Raw genomic sequence first — 12884 nt, forward strand, 5'->3', positions numbered from 1 at the left:
TCCTGTCCCCTCTCTTTCAGTCTCCAGCCCCCACCCCAACCCCCACCCCTGCTAAAACTGTCCTGGTACATAAACCTGAAGGTTTCGCTTGTCCCGAAACTGTTGCAGGCAGACTTCAGCCAGACCAGGCCCTACACGTGCCCCACACACGGTCGCTACCGCCACTACATGGACTTCCTCTTCGAGTTCAAGAACTGGTGCATCGTCATGGTCACCATCTGCATCGTGCCGCTGGGGCTGCTGGTGTTCGAGGCTGGCATCGACCTCAACTGGATCTTCTACGTGGGCGCCATCCTCACCATCCCCTGCTTCCCGCCTGTCGTGCTGTCCATTGCCTGGGTCAAGGCCACGTCCCAGGGTCTCGTGTTAGGTAGGATGGGTCCAGGCCCACTTCGTTGGGGCTTACTCTGTGTGTGTGTGTGTGTGTGTGTGTGTGTGTGTGTGTGTGTGTGTGTGTGTGTGTGTTTAAGTGAGTAAAGGCTGTGCTCCCAAGTGTTACTGTGGTATATTTAAAGAGGGTGTCCCAAGTGTTATTGTAGTATGAGTAAAGGGGTTATCTGAAGTGTTGTTGTAGTGTGAGTAAAGGGATATTCCGAGTGTTATTGTGGTATGAATAAAGTGGTTATCCCAAGTGTTACTGTAGAATGAGTAAAGGTGGTATCTTAAGTGTTACTGTAGTATGAGTGAAGGTGGTATCCCAAGTGTAATTGTACTATGAGTGATGAGTAAAGTGGGCAAAGGCCATAAAGTGGGTACCCTCTAGACTAGAACCTCACAGCTTACTTCAAGGGTGTGTCTTTAGGAATGATGCTAGGCTCAAATTTCCTGATCTTTCCCAGGCCTGGTTGACTCTAGGATTGTAATGAAAGCAAGCATAGGGTACAGCCCTGTGACAATCTCGAGCCAAAATTGATCTCACTAACTGTATTGTCATTATCCACATCATCTCTAACCGTATTAAGAAAAAAATAAATATCTATTTAGCCATCCATGCTGTACTGTCATGGTAGCTTCCTTTTTGAACGTACTTTGTAAAAGGTAAATGGTATTGACTGTATTTTGTCCGTCCTTCAGGCAGCATTAGCGGCCTCGTGGGCGGCATCACGGCTGTACTGGCCACTGCCACCATGTACGAGGGCGGACTGGAGAACTTTCTGATCAACACCGTGCAGGACTATGCCATCCTGTCTGGCACCTTGTGCTCTTTCGGTCTCAGTCTGACAGGCTGCGTCCTGGGCTCCCTCCTCACGCATCGTGTCAAAACAGAAGAGGATGCTGACAGGGAGTGGATGAAGATATACTGCATAGACAACCCTCTGCACCCTTGGGAGACCAACTTTCAGGATGAGCTGAAAGGTGGGCGTTCAATACTGATGATGATTCGTGCTTGATTAACTTGCTATGATGTCAAAATGGCTTGGGAAATGGTCATAATCAAGGCAAAGAACGGCTTTGAACACACATTTAAGGTACAAATAGAGACACCCGCAATTTCTTTCTGTTCAAAAAGCCGTTTGTCAAGCAGACACGGGAAGACGGTACGGAGTAGATGTTTAACTCACTCAGTACGGCCAGTCCTCTCTTCTCCTCTACACAGACCCCTCGGATGTCCAGTGGGTGTCTGAATGACCCAACCTTTAGCTTCCGTCGTCAGAATTGTGGTATTCTTTGTCAACATTCACCTCTTCAGTATAAGAGCCTTCCGCTTGCAATATTTTAATGATGGTAATTGGGGTGAAACGCTGTTAACGTCGTCTCTATTGCCGTTCGTATGGAGAGAGATAATGTCTTGATCCCAAGAGGCTCTCCTTGATTCCGCCGTGACTAAGCAGACGTTTCCGATTAATGGCAGCTAGTTTCACAGACAGTATGCCTTTTGCAGAATACATGTGTGATTTCTACATAACAACTTTTGAAAAGAAAACTGATTAAAAGGCTATTGCCGCTCTCGACAGAGGTACACAGTATACAACACACAAAATCATTGAGCTCAGTACGTCACAAGAGAGAGATAAAGAATCACACACACACACACACACACACACACACACACACACAGAGTGAGAGAGAGAGAGAGTCGTTGTTTTTAGGCATATTTAGACGAATTAAAAAGACTTGGCTGACAACGAAAGGAACTCTCTCTCTCTCTCTCTCTCTCTCTCTCTCTCTCACACACACACACACACACACACACACACACACACACACACACACACACACACACACACACACACACACACACACGCACGCACACACGCACACACACACACACACACACACACACACACACACACACACACACACACACACACACACCACAGGACACGTTTTAATCAATCTACCCCCACCCTGTACACTTCGTTGTCGTACAGGTTTTGAATACGAAGGACGACCCAGCATGAGCCAGATGCACGCGGCTTTCCGCTCAGCCAAACTGACCGCTTACATCGGAGGGCCGTGCTGCATAGGGTTCTTCGCCGTGCTTCTGCCAGCTATCCTGTCCAGCGTGCCCACTCTGGACACCGACCAGTTCACTGCCTGGCTTCTCTTCAACCAGGCCTGGGCCGTCCTCATGGCCCTCATCGTCGTCCTTGCTCCCCCGGCGGAGGAGATCCTCCGCATCGTCCGCCAGTGTCGGCGCAACCATGGTCTGGAGACCGGAGCCATCAGTAATAATGTCAGAGTCACTGAGTTGGTCGTGAAGGACGTGGATCATCACGCCACTAACTGCGAGTTCACAGCGTTATGAAGACCACGTCTCGGATAGTGGGGAAGTCGGTGATAGTGGGGAAGTCGGTTTTCTTTTTGTCTTTGTTTTTTTGTGTTGAAGGAGGCTTTAGTTCGAAAGAGTGGAAAGAAAGTTTGAAGGGTATTTTCAGTCACATATCTGGTCATGAAGTTCGTAGATTATCACGCCACTGATTTCACAGTGTTATGAAGACCACGCCTGTGATAGTGGGGAAGTCGTTTTAGAGCGTCGAAGGAGGATTTAGTTTGAATGTGTTGAAGGATAGTATATTTCACTTTTAAGGGTATTTTCAGAGTACCAGATCTGGTCATAAAGTTTATCAATTACCACGCCACTGAGTTCACGGCGTTATGAAGGGCATGTCTCGGACAGTGGGGAAATCGTTTTTGGAGCGTTGAAAGAGGGTTTAGTTCGAAAGTGTTGAATGATTGTTTATTTCACTTTTGAAGGGCATTTTCAGTCACAGAGCTGATCATGAAGTTTGTGGATTATCACGCCACTGAGTTGACGGCGTTATAAAGGGCACGTCTTGGATGTACGGGGAAAGTCGTTTTTGCCATCTTGGCCTGTGTTGAGTGGTGGTTGGCGGTGAGGATTTGTGAAACTGGAACAGGGATCTTGTTTGTTTGTTCGTTTACGGGTTGAGTGGAGGCCTGTTTCTTGAGGATCGAAGAGGTTGCTTTTGTATATGGGGTTGAAGGATAAAGATTGAAGGAGCCTTTAATTCGAAAGTCTTGAAGTAGAGTTTATTCCACGATTGATATATAATTTAACATGGAAATTTGAAGGAGGTATTGTTAAGTGAGAGTTGTTGAAGAATATAGTCCTTGAGGGTCGAAGAAAACTTTGATGTATGATGGATGAAGGAAAGGCCAACTTTCTTTCGAAAGGGTCGAATAGTGTTGACAGTACTTTCTTTCAAGAGGTCTGAGGGGTAGTTTTGTTCATTGGGATTCAACTGGTGTGTACTTTCTCTCATGAGGGTTGAAGGATACTTTCTGTCAAGCAGCTGTAGTATGCTTTAAGATGGGCAATTATTCAAAAGCGTGTTCCATGAATATGGAAAGGCACTTTCTTTCACGACGGTTGATGAGTACTTTGTTTACTGAGGGTCAGTTCATACTTCCTGTCATGATGACAGAGTGTCACCCCCGAAAGCGGAGTATGGCTGCCTACATGGCGGGGTAAAAACGGTCATACACGTAAAAGCCCACTCGCGTACATACGAGTGAACGTGGGAGTTGCAGCCCACGAACGCAGAAGAAGAAGAAGAAGAAGATGACTGAGTGTATTTCTTTCTCAAGAGTTGAGGGTTACTTTCTGTACAGAGAGTACTTTGTTTCAAGAGGATTGATAATCACTCTTTCACAGGAGCATAGAGAGGAACTTTTTTCGTGAGGGTTGAAGGGTAATTTCGCTAGATGTTTGAGAGTAATTTCTTTCAAGAGGATTGAGCATTAGTTCTTTAATGAGCACAGAGGGGTACTTTCTTTCATGAGGGTTGAAAGGCATTCTCCATAGGTCTGAAAATACTTTCTTATAAGAGGGCTGGAAACTGCTTTCTTTAATGAGCATAGAGAGGTACTTTCTTTCATGAGGGTTGAGGGGTACTTGTTCTAGAGGTTTGAGAGTGCTTTCTTTCAAGAGGACTGGAAATCATTTTCTTCCATGAGCATACATCGAGCACTACTTTCTTTCGTGATGGTTGAACGGTACATTTTCTGAAGGTTTGGGAGTACTTTCTTTCACGAAGACTGAGAATTACTTTCTTTCATGAGCATGTAGCGGTACTTTCTTTCACGAGGTTTGAGGGGTACTCTTTCTAGAGGTTTGACAGTACTTTCTGTCAAGAGGACTGAAAATATTTTCTTTCATGGGCATAGAGCGGTACTTACTCTCGTGAGAGTTGAGGGGTACTTTCTTTCATGGAGGCGGAGGGGGTAGTTTCTTCCATCAGGGCTGATGGGTACTTTCTTTCACGAACATATAGAGGTACTTTCTTTCATGAGCATAGAGGGGTACATTTTTCATTAGGGTTGATGGGTGCTTCCTCTAAATAGAGTTGAGTAGTACTTTGAAGAATGCTTTGTTTTCTTGTCGGTTGAATATTACGATAGCTTCTTAAGGAAGAAGGGTCCTTTCTTTCAAAAAGAGGGTAGGGGGATACTTTCTATCATGAGGATAGTGTACTTTCATGAGAACAGAGGATAATTTCATGAGGGTAAAGAGTACTTTCTTAAGAATTGACTGGTACTTTCTTTCAAGAGGGTTTAGAAGTACTTTCTATCATGAGGATAGAGTACTTTCTACCATGGAGGTTGAAGGGTACAGCTCCTTTTTCTCATAACGACTGAGACGTCCTGTTTGTTCCATAAAAGTTATTTCCTTTCATGGACTGACTGGTTTCTTTCTTGCCTGAAAGTTAAAGCTCGCTTTTTCCATGTAGTTTGGGGGAGGTTTTATGCCATGGTGGTCGAAGAAAATGTGTTTTTACGAGTGTTGAAAGATACGTGGTGTCAGGTTAGCTGAGGGGAACTTGTTTTATTAGGAGTTAAGCAGCGCTGAAAGAGCCCCCCCCCCCTCCCTTTTTTTTTTTAATGAAAGTGCACCTAAATGAGACATTAACTCACTCAGTACGGCCAGTCCTCTCTTCTCCTCTACACAGACCCCTCAGATGTCCAGTGGGTGTCTGAATGACCCAACCTTTAGCTTCCGTCGTCAGAACTGTGGTATCTTTGTCAACATTCACCTCTTCAGTATAAGAGCGTTCCGCTTGCAATATTTTGATGATGGTAAATGGGATGAAACGCTGTTAATTAACGTCGTCTCTTTCGCCGTTCGTATGGAGAGGGTTAATATCAAACAAACAATTCCAGCAACTTCCTGTCCCGCAAGAGCACGTAACTGAAAGAACAAACTACTCAACATTGACTTGACGTAGTGTGCCCCTGTCAAGAAACGTTTAGGACATTAGGAGACCTTGTTTTATAAGTATTGAAGGAACATTTTTTGTGGCATACATTATCCAGAGACAGCATGTGCTGACACACCGGTCATCGATACAGTTTGTCGCTCTGGTCCATATTATTGTGTCAGCTGGGAGTGTGTTTCTCGTTGTTGTTTTCCTTCACCAGTGTACTGGAAGGTGCGGATGTTATAGCATTCAGTCAACGAGTCGTGCTGTTTTCTGTTCTGCCGTGAGGACCATTACAGAGTTGTTGTTACGAGACTGATCTCTTGACAGACTGATTGTTAGAATAACTGATTGTGCCATAAATTCACCATTTTCTCACTCCCCAACTCGCGCACACATACACACACACACACACACACAGACGCATATGCGGTAAGCAAATAACTGTAAGCCATCTACTCATTCATTGTCCGAGCATAAGACAGTTACTTCCAAAGATGTAGCTGATGACTTTTCTTCCAATATTTCATTAGCCACTGAAAAGATTTTGAATGACTATTCATTGCTTAGAATGTTTTCAGAAATTTTAAACTCCAGTCCAGTTGGTATCCTCCTTTGATGTGTTACAGTTAATACTGTTATTTATATTTACATTGTTGTAGGTTAATACTTGTTGATATGCATACACATATTCTCCTTCCCATGACAACTCATTCAATACACACCACAACCTCTTTAGACTTTTTCTTATAATATACTTTTCCTCTGATACATAACATGAACTTTTTTTTTTCTTTTTTATTTAACACTAATATTCACGTGCATTCCCTTTCCTTTATACACTACTTTACTCCTTTCCGTCTAAAAACACTTATAGTGAATAGACGTTAAACTGAAGAAAACACAGACGCATTTTCTACATCATTTTCTACATGTAACACACACACACACACACACACACACACACACACACACACACACACACACACACACACACACACACACACACACACACACACTTTCACTTACTCTCATGCGTACACAGTTATTTCTTTTTCCCCCTCGATTTTTTTCCTACCCTCGTCTAATATCACTTACAGTTAAAAGACGTTAAATTAAAGAACGAACAGAGACGCACAAACAAACGCGCACACATCTTTGTCATGATTTTATCCATGGTAAAAATGTGGTAAAGAAGGGTATTGAAAAAAAAGGGCTTTTTTGCTCTGCTGTGTACTGAAGATACTTACATATTCTTTCTATTTTGCACAGCTACATTTATTTATCGATCATCAGTCAGACTTTGTGTTTTGTGATGTGATTTAATTTTGTAATGGTTTGAATAATTTTGTATTGTATTGCAAATAATAGTCAAAGTAATCCAACTATTACAGTAATAGATTGGTAGCCTGCAACAGTTTTCGTTATCTTCTTGTAAGGATGTACTTGTTAGCCTCCCCTGTTCCTATATAATGCGTGTTCCGGTATTTAAATCATATGGCAATCTCTTTAACGTAGCCAAACAGAACTTTCAGCACTTAATGATTCTTTAAAATGCATCATTAGATTGTCTGCCTTTCGTCTTATGTGCACCTGAGTGTGAGAATGTAGTGAGTTGGCTAATATTTGCTTTTGATTAAGATTGTTGTTTCTTCTTTAAAATATGTTTATAAAGGAGGAAAAGACATTTATATTGTTTAGAAAACGTCAAGTAAATAAGAAATGATGATATAATATAGAATATAGTCTACTTTTGTTTTCTTTCATATGATACACATGAGAAAGTTGAACGTGTAATAGCACTTATTAGGCTTATCATATAACCCTTGTGTTTTTATGGCTATGTGTTTTTTGCACGCACTTACATTATCAAAATATTTGTTATTATTTGGAATGATCAAAAAAGCAAAGAAGATTCAATCGAACCATCGCTGATTCATTAAACATGGTAGGTCACATGAGATTTACTATACAGACATTGTTCATTTTGGTTTTGGGTTTTCCTTTAATAGTGATAACATTAAGACAATCTGCACTGTATGGGCTACATATCAATTTTTTCGAGGTTCGTACTTTGTACATAGTGATACTGTATCACACAAAACATGAAATGAAAACGCATACAAGCATAAAATTGTCATTGGTTTTACAAGTGGCAACACATTTATAGACAATAGGATGCTTTTACACTTCTTTATACATCTGCATAAAATTACATACTTAACGAATGCTTCTTTAAGAAAATCAATATCGATCATCACTTTTGTACTGAAAACCCAAAAAGAGTAGTATATTTCGATAAAAGTGTTCGAGACATTTTATATAATAAACTTCAAAAACAATAATGATAACATATTACAACCACTACCACCACCGCTACTTCTGCTGCTATTAATATTACCACCAATACTCCTGCTGCTCTATAGCACAGTAGACAAACGTTTCACAACATGCTAATGAAAGCGAACAGCATTTCCGATTATAACGATAGCAATAATAATAAACGCACAAAACGAATCTCCACAGCAGTATGGTCATCATCATCATCATCATAAAATATTATGGCCTCAGTTTCCATTCCACCTTCACTTCCACACATGTGGAGAGTTTATTCTAAAATGTACATTGTCGAGGATTTTATTGGAACTGTTGTTCGAGTGACGAACTGACAGTCTCTGCTGAGAGAGAGAGAGTGAGAGAGAGAGAGAGAGAGAGAGTGGGAGAGAGAGAGAGAGTGGGAGAGAGAGAGAGTGAGAGAGAGAGGGGGAGAGAGAGCGGGGCAGAGTGGGAGAAAGTGCGAGAGGGGCGCTCACCCAATTCAGTAAGGAGCTTGGTTAGTGGTCTCCACCCCATGCTGAATCGGCACTTGCACTACTGAACACATCTCGTCTCGTGGAGGAGGGGCGGGGAGCAGGGCCTTTCGGAAAATGCATACTAGATAGATAATTGTAGACTGTTTGTGCTGAGACTGCGATAGACCGAGCCCGAATATGGTCTTGTATGGAGGTCGAACTATTGCCTTCGGATCAAGCAGTCTCTCTGCAGAGCTGTTTGGTAAAGAGGTAATGATGACACTTTGCTTGTGGTGTGGTTTATGATGCCAGCCAGCAAATCAGCAGCTTGGAATGGAGAACACCAACAACTTAATGGCTTAATGTGTACCTAGATACTTTTTGACCAAAAAACACAAGATACATTTGTTTACAATTATAATTGCTGAGCGTGTAAAATTGCTGTAGATGAGTGATTCGCCCAGAAATGTTACATCTTAAGAAGGCAGACCTTTACGGTGATGCAATAATAAGAATAAGAATAATAGCATGCGCGTGTCTTTATGATATTGTGCGAGGAAAGCACGACAAGTTATTGTTTGCAATTTTTGTGTCTTTTTGCTGCGAATCTCTTCAGGCCATGCAAACAAAACAAAGAAAACAAATCAGATGTTGCCATAACATCCTCCACAAACTTAATACCACAAAAAAAAACAATGCTGTTAGGTCTGACTTACTCTGGTCGATGCACACAGTCTGAATTTTTGATCAAAGATGTTCGTTGGAGAGTGTGATCAGTCAGACATTATATCACATGACTCACTTTTGCTCGGAGGAACAGGGAATGGCAGTAGGGAGAGACATAAATACAGAGACATAGAAGAATAGAGGGGGTGGAGTTCACTTACCCAAACCAGTTTTTCTTACATACTTACCTGACGAGATTACATGCTCTACCGCACTGGCTCCACACACTGTCGACAATGATCACAGTGATCAAAAACAAAAGGACAGAACCACACATATTGTGTGTTCCCAACTTCTTGCCATTCTCGACTACAAACACATACACCACACAGAGACGAAATGTTGGATTTGCTTGAATAGATCGTGTGCGTAGTATATCGCAGGGATAAAGAAGACATCGTAGCCAATCTTGCAGCTAACATGTTTCATGGACAGCAAGGGCCAAAGTGGTAAGTGAAGGCCAGTGCATGATACCCGTTTACTTTGGGTTGAAGGGGCGGCTCCCGTGGAAGAAGAAACCAAAAAGGAAGAAGTAAGACCAAATCCAGGACGACGTCCACAACTTCTACTACTCGAGCATCGAAGTGAAAGTCATCTGTACTTAATAAAGTTCACTGCGTGGTAAAGAATCTCATGAAATGCTCTCAAAGCATCCACCTAGCCAAAGGTGCTGAAGGGAGCAGACTGAATAGAGAGCAACAGTGAATATAGCAGGACATCGAGCTTTCTACAAATGGACCGAACAAAAGGTGGAGTTGCAGAGAAGTAGACAAGTGTATCGATTTCTAAGGCTGGAAACGGATAAGTGGGTTTTGCGTTGACTGCTGAGCAGATCGCCTCAGACTGACTGCCTCAGACGATATCAGTTGACCTTGTAGGTATCTTTTACAAACACACATTTCTTCGTGTATTGCTAATATTAATGTAAACTTTCCTCCGCGGCAAGCGACGTTGAGCCCTTTTCGATGCTGCAATGTAGTCCAGCCAGATCCTTTCTTTTCTTCTTTTGATCATTTCCAGTCGCTGAATTTCAGGGTTTGAATTTTACAAAAGTATACGATATATTACAGAGTAAAGCGGAGTGAACTAACACATCTCCGTGATATTCGCCCTCTCAAAAGCTTGTGGGTGGGGACACCTGAAAATTACACTACACCAAGTGAAATCATGAAAAAAAGTGAAGCCACCGCAGTCAAGTCTGAAATCGAAAGCGTAAAAACTGGACAGACTGGAAAGCAGCATAAGAGAACGCTGCTTCCTAAAGACACTGTATTCGGGTAGATGGAAATGGGGTTTCTCTGGTGTTTCACATTCACTTTTGCTTTTAGTAAAATCTAATCATAAGGTGCAGAACTCTACACTCAAGTCATGATAGGGCACTCAGTCTCATCTTGTAATTACAAGATAATAAAACAGAGATGGAGTTGTTGACCTTGAACAAAATTATCTGGGAAACTTCTAGCATCCAGACGTGTTACCCAAGTCATAAAACACTGGCGGAAGAGGACACATGTGGCTCAGAAAGAGGATTCTCTGTTGTTTGACTCCCGTGAGTTCCTGTTGGCCACGATCCTCCCACACACCGACCTCAGCTCCTCTACGGGCGTGACGACCAGCACCAGCCCCGCCATCAGGCCACACCACACCTGCAGCGTGGTGAACCAGGCACGGAACTGCTGCTCGCTCAGCACGTGCAGACTGGCCATCACGCCCGGAATGATGATCACCAGCAGCAACATGGAGCACGCGCTGCCGATAATGGCGGTCAGGGTGGCGCCGCGGAACACTTTGGACAGCTGCTCGTAACTGGGCTCCGTGTCTTCAGGGAGGTCCGGGAACTCTTCAGCGAAGGTCTGACTCCAGGGATGAAGGGGGTTCTTGATCTGGCGGAGCTTGGTCCACTCGCCGTCCTCGTCTTCCTTGGAGGCGATGGAGTGCGTGCAGAGCGAGACGAGGACAGTGAGGAGGAGGGCGGTGAAGAGACTGGTGCAGCAGCCAGTCAGCACGGCGTAGGGGTGGGCTGTGTTCAGGAGGAACTGGCTCAGGCCGCCCTCGAACGTTGAGGCGTAGATCAGATTGGCACTGATCCCACAGACCAGCCCAGCAATGCTTCCTGAAACCAGAATATTTCTCCGTCGTTCATAGTTGAAAGGAAAGGGGCATATATCTGAGACGTCAAACTGCTTTATTTGCTCAGAGAGAGAGAGAGAGAGAGAGAGAGAGAGAGAGAGAGAGAGAGAGAGAGAGAGAGAGAGAGAGCGCATATTGTTAAGTTCAAGCGATTTTACTCCAAACATCCAAACTGGGAAATTATTTTCAACATCTCATTTTATGGTACCAGCAGTTCATTGATACTTTATTATATAAAAAGTTCAATATCAGATAACCGAACGTTTAAGGAGGACAGTTTGGAATTTGACTTCCTCCTGAAATACTGTCTGTCTGTCTTCTGTCTGTCTATCTGTCTGTCTGTCTCTGTCTGTCTGTCTGTCTGTGGATCAGTGCCAGTGTCTCTCTGTATTCCCTCTCATGTTCGCCCGCCCTCTCTCTCTAACTCACCAACAAAAAGCCCCACGGCAGAAGCTTTGACCCACATAAGGGAGAGAACCACGCCAGGGAAGCAAGGAATGGTGGCGATGCTGCCGGTCAGCATGACCCAGTTAAGGTCAAGGCCGGCAGCGTTGACCAGCAGACCAAAGGGAATGAAAACGATGGTGATGGCCAGGATACATGTGTTCTTGAAGGAGAGCAGGGAGGACTGGTACATACGGTACTCCCCGTGGTGAGGGCACTGGAACACCTGCACCTGGCTTCTGGGGCTCTCCTGCAACCACAACCATTGTCACCCGTTCACTTCATTATACGTTTGTTGCTTGTTTGACTCATTTGTTGAGTGTTTTAGTTGTGTCCAAACGTCTTATTCAGACGACTGAATGAAGGACAACGGATCATGTTGCGTTTTCTAACTCCCTCGAACAACGCTGCTTCCACAGAACCAAAACCCTGATTGACCGTAAAGACGTCAGGCAATAGGTCGTTAAACTCAACTCTGTGGCTGCGTTTTACGTTTCTTTTGCAAAAGTTGGTTGTATCATTTCTTCTTTCCAGCTTAATTGCGTAACCTTTCCTTTCTTTCTGCGTATGTGGGCTGCAGCTCCTGTAATTTGTATGTAGGATTGGGCTTTTACGTGAATGACCGTTTTCGTCTCGCCTTTGGGGTATTTATGCTGGGAGTGTATTTCTGTTTCTAGAACCCACCCAGTTCTGATATGGATTAATGGATTTTAACATGCGTGTTTGATTGTTTGCATGTATATACTCATGAAGGGGATTAAGACACCAGCTGGTCTGCACTTATATTGACCTGGAAGATCTGAAATTGATTTCCACATTTCAACCTCCAGGCGCCGATACAGGAATTGAACACAGGACCCTTAAACGCTACAGCCAATCAGTTACATAAAAAAGATTTCCAATGTTGATTAGCTACAGTGGAAATTTTCTGGCATGTATAGGCTCATGATGATTTAACGTTGACAGCGTCCAGTGGACTGCTGGAGCTTGGTCTGCGACAGGACGAGTGTGAGTGTGACTGTGTATGGGTGAAATGGGTGAACAGAAATAAGGCAGCATGGGAAGATATGATTGGTGAGAAGGTACGCAAGATGGGACAGTGACGTTGCAAACCAATGGAAAGTTCGAC

General features: G+C 43.5%; 2 protein-coding genes across 7 annotated transcripts in view; one reads left to right on the top strand and one right to left on the bottom strand.

The window, feature by feature from the left end:
* The window catches only part of LOC143299112 (uncharacterized), a 54145-nt gene extending 48823 nt beyond the window's left edge, over positions 1–5322 (top strand). For all 4 annotated transcript variants that reach the window (XM_076612242.1, XM_076612243.1, XM_076612244.1 and 1 more), the window contains 3 exons: positions 109–370; positions 1075–1356; positions 2373–5322. In XM_076612242.1, coding sequence (XP_076468357.1) covers positions 109–370; positions 1075–1356; positions 2373–2749 — 921 coding nt within the window. In that variant the 3' untranslated portion in view covers positions 2750–5322. The remainder of the gene's footprint in view (positions 1–108; positions 371–1074; positions 1357–2372) is intronic.
* Positions 5323–8393: 3071 nt separating this feature from the next.
* Positions 8394–12884, bottom strand: part of LOC143298900 (uncharacterized) — a 36999-nt gene continuing 32508 nt past the window's right edge. For all 3 annotated transcript variants that reach the window (XM_076611922.1, XM_076611921.1, XM_076611923.1), the window contains exons 11-12: positions 11741–12005; positions 8394–11294 (exon numbers count right to left, since the gene is read on the bottom strand). In XM_076611922.1, the coding sequence (XP_076468037.1) occupies positions 10699–11294; positions 11741–12005 (861 nt within the window). In that variant the 3' untranslated portion in view covers positions 8394–10698. The remainder of the gene's footprint in view (positions 11295–11740; positions 12006–12884) is intronic.

This window comes from Babylonia areolata, chromosome 24 (genome assembly GCF_041734735.1).
Source record: "Babylonia areolata isolate BAREFJ2019XMU chromosome 24, ASM4173473v1, whole genome shotgun sequence".
Taxonomy (NCBI): domain Eukaryota; kingdom Metazoa; phylum Mollusca; class Gastropoda; order Neogastropoda; family Buccinidae; genus Babylonia; species Babylonia areolata.